Source organism: Fusarium tjaetaba, assembly GCF_013396195.1.
Source record: "Fusarium tjaetaba strain NRRL 66243 chromosome Unknown NRRL66243_c0000010, whole genome shotgun sequence".
NCBI lineage: Eukaryota > Fungi > Ascomycota > Sordariomycetes > Hypocreales > Nectriaceae > Fusarium > Fusarium tjaetaba.
Genome location: NW_023501206.1, coordinates 185,859 through 203,037, shown reverse-complemented (window position 1 = coordinate 203,037; position 17,179 = coordinate 185,859). Strand labels below are relative to the sequence as shown.

Sequence of the window (17,179 nt, the reverse complement as noted above, 5' to 3'; positions counted from 1 at the left end):
TAGTTGGTGCCCCAAGTGGGGCTGACCTTGGTCAGAAGTGGCCTAGTGCGAAGGCGGTACTTTGTCGGTGTACCTTTCAGCCTTCCGCATCAGGCTCCGCAGATTTTGGACCTCATAACTCACCTTCAGAGCTCCAGGCATTGAAGGCTGTTACGATCGCGCGCAAATACACCGCGATCTAACATCAATTTTTGAAACACAGAGAAACTGCCCCAGCACGCTCTCAATAAACCGTCAACATGTCGAACAAACAAGGAAAGATGGTGTGTCTGCCCCCTACTCTTACGCGTTTTCAGCGTGCTTGATCTTGATATGCTGACAAGTTCTCTTTCTCAGGCCGGTTACGTACGTATACCCCGACACGCATGCGATTCGAATGCTACCTATTTGCGACGGTTCAATCAAGCTGACTAGAACGAAACAGATCAACTGGCGGATGCGGGTTACTCTTAACGATGGAAGGGCAATGACCGGTCAGATGCTTGCCTTCGACAAGGTACAACATCTTCAGCCATTATTGTTGAGATCAAGGCTGACTAGGACTTAGCACATGAACCTCGTACTTGCGGATACGGAAGAGTTTCGACGCGTGAAGCGCAAGCAAAACAAGCCATCTGCCCCCGGCGCAAGTGGTTCAGCTACCCAGACCATCGAGTCAGAGGAGAAGCGAACTCTTGGCCTCACGATCGTTCGAGGCGCTCATATTATCTCCCTGTCCGTGGAGTCGCCTCCTCCCGCCGATCCTAGCGCGCGACTAGGCAAGAGTGCTCCTGGTGGAATTCCTTCTGCCTTGGCCGCTGGCCCAGGGGTTGCTCGTCCTGCTGGACGAGGAGCTGCACCTCCCTCCCTCGCAGTATGTGTTTCTTTCCACCTAAAGTTGCCTGGTTAGCTGCTAACATTGATAAGGGTCCTGCTGCTGGTGTTGGTGGTGCTCCCCCGCCTGGCTTCCCTGGTTTCCCTGGTGCTCCTGGATTTCCTGGCCGTGGTGGTAAGTTCAGACAGTCCCGATATCCTCGAAGAGTCTCTAACAGTCTCCAAGCCCCGCCTCCTGGCTTTCCTGGAAACTTCCCTCCTCCGGCTGGTTTCCCTGGAGGCGCTCAATTCCCTCCTCCCGGGTTCAACCCTGGTGGTCCCCCACCGCCTGGATTCCAGCCTCCTCCCCGAAGATAGGTTATGTAGGCACTGGTTACTTCGGGCAAATTTTTAATAGCCTGTGAGGAGGCATCGATATCGTAACTAAGACTGAGAATGTCTTGTCTGCTCGTCGAACCAAGACGTCACGTTGGAATACATGTGGGGATTATGAGCTTGGCACAAAAATGTATGTGAATTTCCTCATGGCACTTTACCGTCCTCCATCAATGTTAACAAGATTGCCAAGACGTTGTACGGAGCACTTGAGGCGCATGATGGTGTATTGGGCTAGAAGTGATTTGTTGTTTTTATAGGATAATAGGCCGCTCCAAGACTAGGGGTTCGTGTTGTCAAATCACCACAGTACATTTCGTGTCAACAAATTATGAACAAGCTTGAGAGGGATGCCTTTGCCGGTCTGTTTTGTGTCCCTGTCACTTGTTTACCCAAGCCAAGTCCTTTATGTGCTCAAAACAACTATGAACTACTCAACTGTGCTGGTCTGAATGCTATGAAGGTTGTAATGAAGTCCAGGATTTCGCAAGGATGGTAGAATTATAAACTGTCATTCGACTGACCACCGCTTCGTCTGAAAGATAGTAGCCATATCTCATTGCGGACAGTGCCATGTGTAAGCCAGAGTCGTTGGTATTAAAAACAAATAGAAGAGACTTCAATGAAGAATCTATTGGTATATCTTGTTGATCTAAATCCCCCCAAAGAGAACTCATAGTCAATGGTCCATAGATGCTAAATTTGCCATACAGAAAGTCTGAATGAGCATGGCAACATGAACATCAAGTTACTAACAAGGTCTAAGTGTCTGAACTTCTTAATGCTCTCCTGACCCTTGGAGTTAGTTCGCTGTCTGAAGATAAAAGTGGGATATTTTCCGAATCTCATCCATATTCTAGCACTACTTCCGCAAATGAAACCAGGAAACTGGCAATTTGGTCACGGTTTTCTGAGTCATTTGTCTTTTTGTCTTACTAGCCTAGTCCGTGGCCTCTGATAGCAACGGCACATGGCATAGAAAAGCGCTTTACGTACTGACACTTCAAACTTCGATACTCTCAGGAACCATCATTAGCCCAGAGGCAGACAGAGAACTGGACAAATGGGATTGATTCTCCTACTAAAACAAAACTGTACGTCATGAAAATATGATCCAACCTGATTATCCATCATCTCTTGGTTGTCATTGACATGCATCGAGGCCGAGTTACCGTCAGCAAATCCTTGACAGTGTAAACCACATGATAAGATATAGAGAGTTCGTGTCCGTTGAAGTCCAAAACCCGATAAGATCTACTATTTGCGCGATATGATACAAGTCTCTCTGAGACGATATAGGTTCGCGCAGTGAATCTTTGATATCATTGCTATACGTGTATTCCTGAGAAACTACTTGGGGACCAACTCCCATCAACTGATTATAATCGTGTGCTTGCCGATCCTGGCCCAACTCCGAGAGCGCCCAATAAACCCAGCCTTGATTCATTCCAAGTTCTCGACTTAAATACCAACGGCATGACTAAAGACCTTAGCCGCCAACTGGCTGAGCAGCCTTGACTTGTCGTCCTGGGGAAGCTCCTGAAAGACAGCGTAGACACTCTTACCCTTCGCATCTCGGACAGCTCCTAGTCTGTTCCCCGCAACGGCTCCTGCGACAAGACCTGGCACATTGGCTACGATGAACCCTAGAGCGCCGCCGCTGACACCACCCACCATACTCCAGAACTTGCCCGTGGGGTGGTTATCCCTGCCTTCGGCCATGCCCTCGTCGCGCATCATCTCCTCGAACACATCACTAAACTGCGCATCTTCGGTTTGCTCACGATCCTGAGCCGGGGCCTGGCCTTGGTTGGTAAAGAAGTTCCATGCCCAGGAATAAGGGCTCTGTCGCGGCGCGGCGCCACCCTCGGTTTCCGTCTCGGGAATGTCCTCGAAGGGATCCGAAGGGGTGCTGGTGTTGAAGAGTTTGCGCTGAGCATCATACTCGCGACGGCGTGCAGGGTCAGAGAGTGTGTAATAGGCGTCGTTGACGAGCTGGAATTTCCGTGTCCGTTCGGCTCGCTCTGGGGAGTCATTAGAGACGCGGTCAGGGTGCGTCTTTAGGGCGGCGCTGATTACCGGGGTTAGTTGTGTCGCGAGTTGAGACTACAAAGCAAAAGTGACATACCGCTTGTACGCATCTCGGATTTGCTGAGTGGTCGCAGTATCAGAAACCTCGAGAATGGCATCTACAGAAAGTTCTAGTCAGTTTTCACTATGGCGCATTCACATGTAGTGCGGTCATGATGGCAGCTTACAGTAGTTTGGGGGGACTCCAGCAGTCATGATGAGTTCATGTAATACAAAGGTCTTTACAAAAGACAATAAAATTGAAGTCGATTCTAAGGAGCGAAAGGTCTACAGTTTTCTTCGCGAGGATATGCCAAAGCGCAGATGGTAGGTTGGTATGTAATGCGAGTGTTGTTGAATCAAGGCCATCGACGACTATCCCAGGGCGGAAGTGTCAACGTCATTGTGGCGGTGCCTGTGTCACTGTGGCGGTCCAATTAAATCAACTTCTTCAACTTCAATTCGCTTCATGGAGCGTTGGGTATCTCAAACTAGAACTCCAACCAATGTCTTCTCAAAGGAAGATATCAAATACTCCTAATGATCGCTATGCTTTTCTTTCGTGACAAACCAGAAACTTGACTCGGTGAGCAACTGCCGTAGAAATTACTCATGAATGAATATGCCAATCCTCAACACCCCCCTGTATCTTATGCCATGACGCCCAAAACCTAATAGCTTTGTACCGAACCACCCCATTTTATACATAACTCCTGAACGGTACATTGACGATGATGGCTATTCGACATCCTGCTCCAAGTATCTCTGTGCTCTCGATAACGCATCAGCTGTGATCTCGTTGGCGTCCGCTTGTCGACCAGCTTTCTGATAATGCGCTGCCAGCACCCACATATCACGGATGACTCGTAGGTTATTGTTCGCACCGTGTGCTACCTCTCTTTTCGAAATGGCATGCCGTAGGTTCTGTTCGGCCGTATCCCATTCCTGTCTCGACTCCTGTACTCTAGCCAGCATCTTGCATGCGTATGCGTGAAATCGATCGTTGGATCTGGGTCCTTGTTCGGTTCTGGTCAGATCGAGTAAATTGATGGCTAGCTCCTCAGCCTTCTTCTTATCACCAACATCCATCTGTGTGAACTCAAGTCGCAATGCTTCGACTCGTAACTGATCCGCATCGATCGCAGATGAAGTCTGACTCTGTGCTTCAGCCATCCTTTCCAGGGCCTGATACATCGCATCCTGCCGCTTGCCAAGCTCGCTTTCCCTACGGAGGCGTGTTCTCCCATCCCAAATTAGTTGTTCGTAAAGCCAGAGTCGATGGGCATCCGACGTCTCGATATGTTGGCCCAAGAGATTAACGTTCCGTAGCCAGGCTTGGCGCAACAAATGACACAAGTATTTCCTTCCCTCATCTGTTTGATAATCGCAGTTACGAAGTTGTTGGAGGATAAGGAGGAGCGGGTGTTGAGCAGGCAGCTGTCGTTTCGCGAGTATTGTAGCATGATCCAAGAAAAGGGCCAAAAGCCGAAGATGCCCTCGGTCCACCATATCGTAGATTGTATCTAGCACATGCCAGATAAGGTCGGGGTGATCATCGCTCAACACAAATTCGAGCACGTAAAACCCTCGACGTGCAGCCATACCAGCAAGGTCACCCTTCCCATGGAACCAAAGGTCGAAAACAAGCTCGAAGATGCGGTACATTGTACGACTGTCTCGGATAGGGGGGGAGTTTGGGGTTGCCAAGTATTCTGACATAGGATCTGACATGACAGGAAATATTTCTAGTTTAGATTGACTCCAGTTGAAGACGCCTCCAAGAACCTGCTCTAAATCAGAGTAGGGACCGGTGTTTGATGGCTGGATCAGAGCCATAGACGTAGTTGGATCATCTTGGTGTTCCTCTGGAGAGGCCGAGGATGAGGATGAGCTTTGTTCGTCAAATGTACTCGTCCCAGAACATTCAGTAGTATCCAGAGGAGTGGAAGCTGCAGAGCCAGGTTGACCTTTCCGATATGTACGTTTTCTTAAGCCCCATTTCTTTAAACGCTTCTTGAACATCTGCTCCCTTTGAAAGACAAATCAGTTTTTGGACCTTGCTGGTACCACATGCGTGGTTCCCACTCACGTTGCTGCGAAACCATATCTGGCCTGAAGGATTGCCATAGTCTCGTTCAGCTTTCGATTTTCCTGAATATACAGCTTCTTGATGACGTTGCGCATACTCTCCCACTCCTCCTCTGTGTGCTCCTTCGTGTAAGTCCTATCATCTACCGCCGGCGGACAGCCCGGTAGCCGGGGGGCCAAGACTGGCAGAAGAGACGACATGATATCCTATCATGAATGGGGATATGATATAACAGAGGAGAACCAGGGGGGGTCAGCAAGCCCAGTGGGAGTTGCTCAGCTTGCACGGCAACAGTAACGGTAGTATCGACAATAGTGGTGGTAATAGAAAGCACAACAAACTCCGCATAGAGCCTCACGGTAATGTATCGGCAACGGCATGCCGGACCGTTGACTGTGCATGGCGAACGGGAACTCAACTTGTCAAATGCGCCTCCTCCGTGGTCTTTAGTCTTCGATGCCCGGCATATGAACCCGTTAAGAAGGGTTCGGCGCCGGTTCAATCTGATTGGATGGCTTAGTTCCCTGCATATTGGGCATGGCCTAGGCTGGTTCCGGCTATGGTCGGGAGTCTATTTTGCGTGTTTTTGGTCTGGAATACAGTGGATTTTCTGCTTGTTCCTGGTGCGAGCTACAGAAATGGTGTCAAAGTTGACAGCCTCAACAGCGACCATGTTAAATCCGCCCAGCCTCCTTTTCCTTTTGAGGAGAATATGTAACATGTATATTTCCTGACACGCAGAGACCCACAGAGCCTGCGCAGGCAATTGTAACACTACAAGTTTTGCAGCGATTGTTGTGCGGATGACAACAGTGATGACCTCATTAGTATACGCCCCGAACACTGTCGGGCCGCCGTGATATTGGCTATTGCTGCCAATGCAACCGTGCTCAAGCCACTGTAGACGACACCACGGTCATTCTGCACGTTTGGTGTGAAAACAAGCTCGTTACCATTTGATAGTCGCGTATTAGGCGAATCGAGTTCTGGAGACGTGTGTTTGTCGTGGTTATTCGTCTATGTACTGCAAAGAACCTGCATCTTGGAGATGAGCCTAGTGAAGTTGGCTAAGAGACGTCATCGTTTGAGTGGTCAACTGAAGCGCCTACTGCACGTTTTGATGAGCTTAAATCCACTTCTTCGATGATAGATATCGATAAGTCCGAGCGCACCGTAAATTTAATCCAATTGGAGTCAAGCGCTTCAACAGGGGTGAGTCCCAGCTCGGTGACCTTACCGAAAGCCAATGCCAACTAGCTTCGCTGACCATTGAAGTTTGACCTTGTTCTTTAAGGGTCCTCTTCTAGAAATCATCGGGGGGTCGAATCTGAACCAGAGTTCTCTGGATGTTCACTTGGCATTGAATGCCTCAGAAGTGTGAGCAGAATTGTTTTATTTCATAGAGGAATTGGCAGCATGTTTCATGCGTGGAAACTATACTATGGCCCCAGCAGCGTCTTGCGCCTTAACTCTTATTGGCAATTCATAAAGCAATCCATGCAAAAAGATAGTGTATTCGTAGCTCGGCCAATCATATCTACTGCCAACTCCCGATCAGGATGTGTGAGAACATCTACCGAGGGGCAACGAGACAAACTTGTTTTGTATGTCCTCTCAAAACTTCCACAATAGGGACAGTCCCTTCTCGAAAACGCCATACACTCAGACAATTCCCATAATCGAACCGCTAGTCTGTGCACCCGTATGCCGGGCGCCACCAACAACCACTACCGAATACCAAGCTTTTCGCTCGGAACTTGCCAGAGGCTCTTTAACTCATGGCAGCCTCGACGCCAATGCAGGTCGCGCGTACTGGGACCACAAGAGGTTAGGGACGCCTCACATCACTGCAGAGCCTGACCGAGAAGGTGTCTGTGAGTGCGGGTATCTGCCGCCATTAGTCGATGTGTTGTTCCGCACACACGCACACACACACACACACACAAATCGAAGTAACCAAGATGGCAGTGCTCCCGGAGTCCAGGTAGTGTCAACACAACGACTGCTCCCTTGAATCCAGACTCAAATAGCCCAAATGATCGGCATTTAACGTCTTTACAACGGGCGCAACTCCAACGCTTGAGTCGTAAGATCCTAGTGATGATCCTGTGGCGCTGGGAAATTCCGTTTATGATGCTTCATATCTCCATAGGATACTTGCGCCTTCGATCAGGAAAGGAAGGTGCTCTTGTCTTGGCTTTTCTTGCAGCTCTCTCATCAGTGTTGAATATACAGCCTTCAGGAATCGTCGTTTAAATCGTCGCCAATCCTCGTTCGTCGGCTTGCGGTTCAGCTCCACGTCGTCATCCTCTATGTCAGGCTCGTCCTCTTCCACCTCTTCTTCAAAGTGAAGAGGATAATATTGTATCTCGTTCCCACGAAAATGCCAGGTGGTCCTCGACAGGTCATCTTCTTGGGATTTCACGAAGCTGCTGGATAGAAGCTCAAGTTGCGACTCCGCTCCGTGGGGTTTTGAGATGACACACTTGAATCCCTCATGAACAACAAATAGAACTTTCCCCAATTTGGAGAACCTTGCGAGCTTTTTCACGAGCGTTTTCATGTTGTTTTTCGATACTTTGCCGCTTAGTATGGGGTGGTAGATACCAGTGCTGAATCCATATGATGTCCCTAATGCCACTTGGCTCAGGTCTCTCTTCATGAAATCCACCTCTGCGAGAGAATGCAGAGTCCTCAATAACCTTTTGATTAAGAGGTAGGGCTGAAGCAGAATTATATCTCGGCTTGGGTCGATGTACTTGATTGTGTCGGAGAGTGTTAGTGGCCGGTAGCGATGAAGCACGAAGGCACGGGACTCTCTGCATACGGCTGCCAGTACAGGGGGGGGATCATTCGAGCTGCTGGAGAACATGAGCCCTGTAGAGGCCGGTGTCCTGAGCGTTGAAAATGGCGTGTCAAGAATCTCGTATACTCGAGGCTCTGGTAGGGCGTATGCCCAGACCATGGACCGAATCTCGGTCGGCAAATTGTTGAAAGCAACAAAGCCCATCGCGGATTATATTCTCCACTGTAGGACAGTACAGGCAGTTTTTTCGCTTTAAACCCCGTAGGCTTCGAGAAATTGCTTATATGTGAGTTATAGGCGTGCGAGTGACGAGCGTTCTCAAAATGCTAGAGTAGAGTTGAAGCGAATGCCACAATTTATCACCCCATTATCTATAGCGGCGCTTTTCCACAAGCCCAATGTGGCTCGAATCTTCCGGCCCGGTTGATATGTGGCATACCGTAAAACGCAGTGGCAGATCACGAAGCTTTTAAGTGTCATTTTTGCGCGAATCGCGGGGTTCCATCCCGTGTCCGCGCGCGAATCAGTTGATCATGACAGACAATGCAGGAAGCAATCATGGTGACGAATCCCATGATGTTTATTCCCACGGTTTTCCGGTCATTGATATGATGCCCACCAGATTCTCATCATGACATGACGGGGACTTGGTGGCTGGTTATCTTGATCGTGCGCAGTGGTTGATATCATTAACCGTAACAACAAAAAGCACAGCCTCGTTTAGCGAGCATATGCGCGTATCATCCAGAAAATCCATGTACACACCACAACCCGAATCATACAGGATCAAGAGGATGTATCATGGTTACACATCAATATGTTGATATGGCACACATCATGATCACCCTGTGCACTACAGACGTTTTGTTACCCTACAGCTGGTCCACCCGGAGGTCGGAACGACTTTTAGCCGAGTAGAACACGCACGGACCATGCTCAGAATCAGCGGCTTAAAATCTCGAACGCGTCGTCAAAGCAGGGCTTTTCCTTTCTTCTTTTCTTCTTCGTGCGGCTGGCATAACATGAAATTTTTATACCCGTGTTGCTCGAATCCTTGTTTCCGTGGATGTAATCGCAGCGTCAGTTATGCCCCAGATCAATCATAATTGCAGGCCCGCCCTACCATCGTCTGGTTTTGGTGTTTTCACACATCTTAGTCGTGGTTGGGAGGCAGGACATCAAAATTTCTTTTCTCGTGTGACATGTATGTGTAATACTTGCGTCGGCAATCCGTTCGATCATGAAAGTTGGAGAGAACAGAATCAATAATTCTGTTCAACTGCGGAGTTAAAACTGTGTCTATCTGACTGGGCGGTCTTGTTCGCCTTTTGCTCCAAAACTCCTATTACCTGCTCCCTGTCGAGATCATGCTTTAATGCATGCTAAGGCACAATGCAAATTCGCCGGTATTCCATTGCGAACCACAGGACCCTTGGTAAAGAAACCTTATTCGTCCTCTCCTACCTTCTGAAGCTTGCCCATCTCTCGCTTTGCTCCAGCTTCTCCAATGAGTCTCACTCTGTCGAGACGAACAGTCTCTCCATCATCCTCACCCTGCTGAACGTAAATCACAAGACTCGATGTCTTCTGGAATTTCACATATCGCAAGCTCAGGCTCACAGTTCCCTCCTCGTTCCAATCCTCAGGAGAAATCTCGATAGCCTGTGTTGGTTCAGTATCGTCGGCTTCGTTGAAGTCGAGGTTATGAGTGCGGTTGATATACAGGTGAATGTTGCCGGGCCTCATCACGTCTTCGTCGTCCTTGGGAGGGAGGGAAGTGAGCTGTTATACGCGGTTAGTCGGTGTCGGACTTGGTGCAACTTGAAGAACCAATAAACTGACCTGGAGAGTATGGAGTTTGACAATGGACTGGAAAGGGATGTACAAAAGCAGCTGGTCATCTGCACCGCTCTGCACGAAGTCCTTGGAGGTTCCCTTGCCGTTACCGAGACCGCTTGGCTTGGAACCATCGAAGAGAACTCGAACAGTGCCGGCGCTCTCATCAGCGTTGAGAACCTCCAGATCACGGAGTTCTATTTGGTCGGTGATGTCGTTGTAGCCTCGTGGAGCTTCCATACCCTTCCAGCTGGGACCACCGCTGGCCGAGCCAGCGTTTTCTCTGGCGGTCTTCTCATTGAGCGAAGTCGCCAAGGCGGGTATCTTCATGAGCGTATCCTTGAGTTTCTGAGGATCGGCACCCTGGACCTGATCGACCTGCTTTCCATCTGCAAAAACAATGAAGGTCGGCGGGTTTGTAATTTTGTACTCTTGCGAAAGCTCTGGTTGGTTGTCGCTGTTAACCTTGACCAACGTGATGAAATTCGGCTGCGCGACGTCTTTGGCGAATCTTTCGTAGATAGGAGCGATCTGGTTAGAAGTGTCAGACCAGTCAGCGTAGACTTGAAAGAATCACTCGTTAGCCTTTGGCATCATCATTTGTGACAAGGGAATGATACGTCGCATCGCAGAATAAGTTGACTGGGATGGCGGGGTATCTCTAGAACTACCGCAAAGATCGTCGGTTCTGATGGGAGATTACTTACAGTCAGCGATGACTATGCGTGAAGACTTGAGCACCGAGTCGAAGTGACGCTTCGAGTCTATAGTGACGACTGTGTTCTGCGACATGATGGATGGCTTGTGATGGTTAAGGTTGACGAGGTATGACGGTGTGGTAAAGACAATCAGCCAGGAACCGAAACGCTGAGCCCCAGGGCTCCAATAGAAAGCGAGCTGGAGGGGTCATTACTATATCGGGGCTGGCGTCATCTAACCAATGGCGGGAAAGGTAGCGGCGCCTAAAGCAACCACTTCATGCGTACAGATCTTGCCGTCTTTTCATTACTCTGGCCTCGGAACAAGAAAGCATTTGACCTTCCACCAAGGGACCAAAAATGGCCAGTCGAACGGTCCGCTGAATTCATAAGCAGTTTAAGGTAGGTGCCTTGCATTACATTTTCATCACTGGGATATTCCGAGTGTTGCCCCTGTAGCCCAAAGTTGATCAGGTGAGTGGTTAGATACCTTACCTTACCTTAGATAACTGTGGTTAGCCGATAGATATCATTTAACTGCCCATAGTAATGTAGGTAGACTATGGTCTTCTCTCAGGTCTCGATTTATTAAAAATGAGCAAATGTTCTGTACTACCTACCAACCTACCTACTACCTTAGTAAAAGGATATGATATTAGAGACTAGCTTGTATCTCTCTTTGGGCGTTCAAATTAAAGCAGTCCCCTTTCCTAAATGTTTGAACGCCAAAATACGAACGTAGCAAGCCCCTTGATGCATATTCCCAGTCTGCCATTCCTATACTCGTAAACAGCCACCCCTTGTCTCCTCACACAATGGATAGATATGCACCTCAAGGTAACCAGAACCATTGACTCGTGTTTCCAGGAACGGGCTGCCAACGATTGCGTCTGCAATTAGATAGGAGTGCAGAATGGCATCTGCAAGCAAGATAGGTCATCATTGAAGGTCGAAGTTGACACTTTGCCACATAACAGCAGGATGAGTGTAGGGAGGAAAGTGTCGACGATGGTTGACGAGGCGGGCAGGGCTGGAGAAATTACCATAGACAGGGCCCGTTGTAGATGCCAGTATCAAGCTGAGTTATGGCTTTCGGTGTGACAATATGTTCCATCAATGGGGTCATCATCTTAGGCCAGAAGATCTACTTTTGGTCAACGAAGGACAATCAATGAAAAGATGCGAAGGGTAATTACCCTTAATTAATGGACAAAGTATGTTTCAGCCGCCATAGTCATACTGCCTTCTCCCAGCTGCTGAATCTTCCTGATGCTTTCTTCAAACTCTGGTTGGACTCGTCTTCCCAAGTTCGACGTGCTCAGCGCAGCTTCTTCAGCCCTCAAGACTCCGTCAAGGTTCTGGAGAAGTTGAATACCACCATCTGAAGCTGTAATCGTATCACGGATATGAGCTCGGTGAATCTTCCGCGTGGATTGTCGTTCGCCGACCACGAATTCAGAGTAAAACATACACTTCTTGAAATGGCGACTTATAGAAGAGAGAGTTTTCAGCTAGCAGAGGCCGTTTAGTTTGTTTTGAGGAGCGAAGTATCTCCCCTCTTGTTTCCATCTTTGGCCAATCTCAATATATCTAGACTCTCTGGTGTCGATATGTGCGTGGATTTCTCTGTCGGAAGTTTGAACACGGTCGCACGCGGAGTGTTTTTTTAAAGTAGTGTTCATGGAGAATCTCGTCATCATCCTTCCTGAAACATTCCCCGACGACGAGGGCGAGATATTTTCTATTATTACAGATCTGCAAACGGCATTCATGTCAGCGAAGGATGACTCTTCCATGCTTGTGGTTCTCATGCCAGAGTTAACCTCTCCATCGCCAAAACCAGCCTGAGATACCTCAGTATCCACCGTAATGGAGGAACCAATGGTTAATTTTGAATTCTTGGTCCCATGTCGAACTTTGAAGGCGAGTGACTTTGCTCGTCCAGGTTTGCCTGTGTTGAAGGCAAGCCCAGAGCAACTGAACGCCCAATCCTCTTCTTGATGCTCAGCCATGAGGAACTGGGATTCCGCCTTCCACTGATATGCCTGAACAGTAGAGAAGATTAAATTGGATTTAAATAAAAAACGGAAAGGATTTGAATTATGTTGTCTTTCATATATAAGAAGCCATTCAGAAGGCCTCTGAAACACTGCGCTGCACTGTTAGAAATAACGACAATTACTTATCATTCGTATTATGCCTATAGTTCTCATAATTTGCTCGTTCATTAACCAATAAAGAGACTAAACGCACGTAACTTAGCTTGCATAACTACATATATAATATGTATTTATAATAGGGGAAAGGGGAATTAGTATCCAGGGGAATTATACATGTCTCTCGCTAGACGTCCATGATATAAGCTATTATCCAGGTATCTGAATTGATATAGTGCGTCAAAGCGAACTGAGCAGGTATACCAACTTGGTGGCCCTGATGCTTTCTAAGATATTAGCATACTGGCTGGTTTCATTGGAAATGATCGATTGCTAAAGGGAAACACAACGTTCTGTCAGATACGACACCTGTTGGATATTGCATAAATAATATCGTCAAGAGTGATTGGGATTATGATTTCATTGTGTGATCTCCCATTGTTCGTCAATTGAACAGATGATATCTAGGGTTAGTCATTTACTCCTGCTATCCCTTCTACGTGAACAACACCAACGATCGCGGACTGCCTTTGATATACAATCAATGAGCTTCGAGGAAAGCTGGGCTACCATTCGAACTTTCTTATCAAAGCAGAGTTAAGGCGGTTATCCCTCGAAGCGCACGAGGCTGGGTTCGGAATTACCATCAGTAGATATAAACAATATCGACTACGATATATGGCATTTACTAACTTTATAGACATTAAGTTCTGCAGATGATATTATAAGCTATGGATAACTCATATTAGATTAGTAAAATGCCCGCACTGGCCCCTCAAGTTTGTAGCCGCTTTTATCTCTCAGCCAGTCATTCTAAGCATGGTGTCTTCCTGCTTGATGAACTACAGACACATTGTCGCAAGTAAACAGTTGCAACTCTCTTGTTGGATTATACAAGGGCGCCTTTTCTATCAGAATTGAAAGGAAATTGCCACTGCCATCCCCAGAAAATTGTGATACAGCACCATAAGCCTTCTTGTTGGCTTAGAGGCATCGAAGAAGTCACCTGCATCGCTTTATGTTAAAATTGGCCAAGTAATCTGTGTGCCGAGGCGAGCCTAGAAGGGAGAATGCATCGTCATAAGAGTTACCGATGTCGCTTCGTGGTCAAGTAGATTGATCGATTTATGTGCTACACGTTGTCGCCGCCAAACCAATCGTAGCTTTGACCCCTGGTGTCAAACTCTGTGACCTGTTGCTTTAACATGTGTCTTTACATTGATATCAGTCAAGGTTATGCTTAGTTGGCTTGTACTTTGCTGTTGTCGCCGTTACCAGTTATATAAGGTCCCTAGATGATATACATGTTAGAGATCGCCCAGTTATGGCTTCGACCAGTTATCTCAAACATGATACCCTTCTTTCCGGCGGCCATCACCAGATATTAACTCACCCAGACTTTATATTTGACTGCTTTACTTGAGTTTTGCTAGTTATTATGGCCAACTTCTCTGTCTACTGATGGCTGGACACCCTAGTTGCGAGCGATTATTGCACTGTTGCATTCCCTAACGTTATGGATAGTATGTCAGTCTCTTGACTATTGCATGATACAATATTGAGAATAGATTCTAAGAGTAAATAAGATAATTGTTGTTCATACTTGACTTATATAAAGCTAAGTTGTCTCCCTTGTTAGATACAAAGGTCTTCCTATGCGGTGGCTTGTGGTTAGATTTGCTAAGTGAAGGTGTTAATATCTGTGTGGTTTAGATCTATTAATACCATGGGCTTGCTACAATCATATATGTCAAAGGATGGGGAATTATGTGGGCGGTTTCCTGAAAGTTTAGTCAACCTGGATAGAAACTGGTGATCCTCCTCACCCAAACATGTATAATGCTCCCGACACTATATATACGAGCCTCTTTAAGAAAAGGTAGTCCCATGACTTTCATAGCGATCTCCGTTGCGTTTATGAGTCAGTGTAATGCTTTGTCCGAATTAAGAACCAGCGAGACAAGACCGTCCAGCGCACAATGAATGGATGGGACCAATGTGAAGTTCCTAGTCCTACCCAGTAGAAGAACCAGAAAAAGTGTCAGCCTGCAGGAGCAGCAAAACAAGGAACAAAAGTAAATGAAGTTCTTGCAGAGTCAAGACAGCGGTGAACCCGACGTCAAACTTGACAGTCAACAACAAATCTTACAATGTCTCAAGCTGTGGCGCTCCGGGTTCCTGCGGCAGCGATGATACTGCGATATTAGAGTGTCTAGGCCGTCATCGTTCTTGCGACAACAACGAGAGACAACAAGGAGGCATCATGTATGCATATGCGAGGCATTGCATACCCTCAAGAAACTGTTGGTCGAGAGACGATGCTCTTACAGTAGCGCACACGCATGTTTTTCTGTGCTTTTGTTTAGTTTTTCGTGCCATTGCCACTCCCGTCTCGCGTGGCCGGACTAGATCCGCGTGGTTAACGGCGGAACGGATTGTGGAGATTATCGGGGCTTGACGTGAGCGAGAAAGATGGAGCTCAGTCACTATTTATTCTTGCCCTTCACCTTTCTGGAAGCATGCATGAAGCAAGGGAGGAAGGTGAAGGATTTTCTTCCGCACATACAGGAGGACAAGAGTGATTTGCTGAGACTCGGGTGAGTCGCGTATCGGAGCAAAACTGGAGGAGTCTGGATTTACTCTTGCTCTAACTTAGCAAGGACTCTCGCATGATTTCGAGTCAGCCTCCTAAATCTGCATCTCGCCCCTACAATCTGGAACTGTAAAATTACCTGTCTGATATAACGCCGTATAGGTACATGTACAGCTGCAGCTGCCGGAACTGGGTTACATTGCTGTAGCGATCGGATTCTGGGCTCCCGTCAATCTAGCATTTCCTTTCTGTCGGGTCTGTTACTGCTCTGCTAAAAAAGCAGCCCTTAGCTCTGCTTTTGACAGGCATGTCCTGACCAGTCGATTGGAAGGCCAGCACCGATCCAAGGAATAATTTAGGAACTGGCAAAGTGAAGTCACACAAGCAAATGTCACGCAAAGATGATTCGCAATTAAGTGACACTCCCGCAGTTGCCCTGGGTCGCTGATGAAGTGATTCCACCAGACCTGTTATATGACAATGTGAAGTGAGATGTTCAGCCAAGTCAAGTTTTACTACCCTACCCAATGAGTTCTCATTTATGCAATGATGGAATGTCTTGGATTTCAGATTGCTGCTCCAGCTGTTCCGGCATATGAAGACCAAAAAGCACCAATATCGTGAATACCTTAGTCAGTCATTAGGCATATTTTGTGCATACTATCGAGGTTATTTCAGTCTGATCAATTGCATAACTAAGAACGTAGGAAGGAAAGTATTACCCAACCAGGCCTCTTAAACAACACACTGAAAGGGTTTCGACCCAGTACGTTCATAATCTTGTTTGTCCATCGTGCGCCTGGACCTGTGGCTTCTAAGTCTTACAACAGACAGTGGCAAGCCTTCAAGAGGTCTGACAAGCTGAACACAGCTGACGAATAGGTTGAGTAGGACAGAAATCCAGTACCATCAACAAGGGAACAACAGAACATATGAAAACCGACTCTCATGAAATTAAAGTTCAGACACATCATTTGAGGTAAGGGCTAGCACAAGGGATTATGAAGGGAGCGTGGATAAATAAGTTGGATGCTGTGCACAAAGGTCCCTTTTTTGCCTCTCATGGCCGAGCCAGCTAGCCACTCTACCACTGACTTCTGTGGAACCTAAAAAGGTTGAGTGAGACACTATGCATCTTTCTTGAGAAGCTGGCTCGTTACTTGTCGCTTGTATTTATGAGCGACTCAGGCTTGTATGACCCAAAAAGCAAGGGGTAGTCTTGTTGACAAGACCAGATGTCATTGGCGGGGTAAGCACGACTGGGACCCGGTCATTGAGGTCTTTTGATTGACGGATGCGAGTCCTGAAAAAGCCTAGCAGAGACACCAACCAAGGCAGAGGAAGTGAGATCTGATGGGAGATCTGTCATAACAGACGTAAAAAGAATACGGAGTATACGGAGTTCTTCCACAAAAGGTCGAGGGGCCTGCCAGGACATTTGCGTAATCGCTGTTCCAGTGGCCAGGGGGGTCATGGTGAGCTTCTTCCTTTCTATAACGATACATAGCCTCTGATTGGTCAGACAGCCATGAGCCTCATACGCACATACCTGGTTGGGTATGCTGACCAAGGTTAGTATCGAGTGATTTTCACGCATTTGACTCGGGATATCTGCTGCAACTCATTACGTCGACAGCTGCAAGCTTCTTCGTCTGATACAGCAACTGTTGACAAGGATACAAGAAGCTAGGAACGAGCAGGCTTACTCGAGGATAAGGTGCACGGCCTAACAACCATCCATGA

General features: G+C 47.5%; 6 protein-coding genes across 6 annotated transcripts; 1 reads left to right on the top strand and 5 right to left on the bottom strand.

Annotated features, from left to right (window-relative positions):
• Positions 1–312: 312 nt before the first annotated feature.
• Positions 313–1,170, top strand: FTJAE_257 (small nuclear ribonucleoprotein B and B; the record flags this gene model as incomplete). Its single annotated transcript, XM_037348777.1, has 5 exons — positions 313–345; positions 425–496; positions 548–853; positions 907–988; positions 1,040–1,170. 5 exons carry the CDS (start codon positions 313–315, stop codon positions 1,168–1,170), a joined length of 624 nt encoding a protein of 207 aa, XP_037212605.1.
• Positions 1,171–2,649: 1,479 nt separating this feature from the next.
• Positions 2,650–3,474, bottom strand: FTJAE_256 (SIS1 heat shock; the record flags this gene model as incomplete). The annotated part of the gene is made up of 3 exons (XM_037348766.1): positions 2,650–3,259; positions 3,317–3,377; positions 3,447–3,474. The coding sequence occupies 3 exons, from the start codon at positions 3,472–3,474 to the stop codon at positions 2,650–2,652; spliced, it is 699 nt and encodes a 232-aa protein (XP_037212604.1).
• A 522-nt stretch (positions 3,475–3,996) lies between these two features.
• FTJAE_255 (clr5 domain protein) lies at positions 3,997–5,547 on the bottom strand (the record flags this gene model as incomplete). Its single annotated transcript, XM_037348755.1, has 2 exons — positions 3,997–5,287; positions 5,348–5,547. The coding sequence occupies 2 exons, from the start codon at positions 5,545–5,547 to the stop codon at positions 3,997–3,999; spliced, it is 1,491 nt and encodes a 496-aa protein (XP_037212603.1).
• A 1,928-nt stretch (positions 5,548–7,475) lies between these two features.
• FTJAE_254 (uncharacterized protein) lies at positions 7,476–8,357 on the bottom strand (the record flags this gene model as incomplete). Its single annotated transcript, XM_037348744.1, has 1 exon — positions 7,476–8,357. The coding sequence occupies one exon, from the start codon at positions 8,355–8,357 to the stop codon at positions 7,476–7,478; it is 882 nt and encodes a 293-aa protein (XP_037212602.1).
• Positions 8,358–9,599: 1,242 nt separating this feature from the next.
• On the bottom strand, positions 9,600–10,781 carry FTJAE_253 (thioredoxin 1; the record flags this gene model as incomplete). Its single annotated transcript, XM_037348733.1, has 3 exons — positions 9,600–9,935; positions 9,996–10,552; positions 10,697–10,781. 3 exons carry the CDS (start codon positions 10,779–10,781, stop codon positions 9,600–9,602), a joined length of 978 nt encoding a protein of 325 aa, XP_037212601.1.
• A 1,108-nt stretch (positions 10,782–11,889) lies between these two features.
• Positions 11,890–12,699, bottom strand: FTJAE_252 (uncharacterized protein; the record flags this gene model as incomplete). Its single annotated transcript, XM_037348722.1, has 2 exons — positions 11,890–12,198; positions 12,439–12,699. 2 exons carry the CDS (start codon positions 12,697–12,699, stop codon positions 11,890–11,892), a joined length of 570 nt encoding a protein of 189 aa, XP_037212600.1.
• Between the last annotated feature and the right edge of the window lie 4,480 nt (positions 12,700–17,179).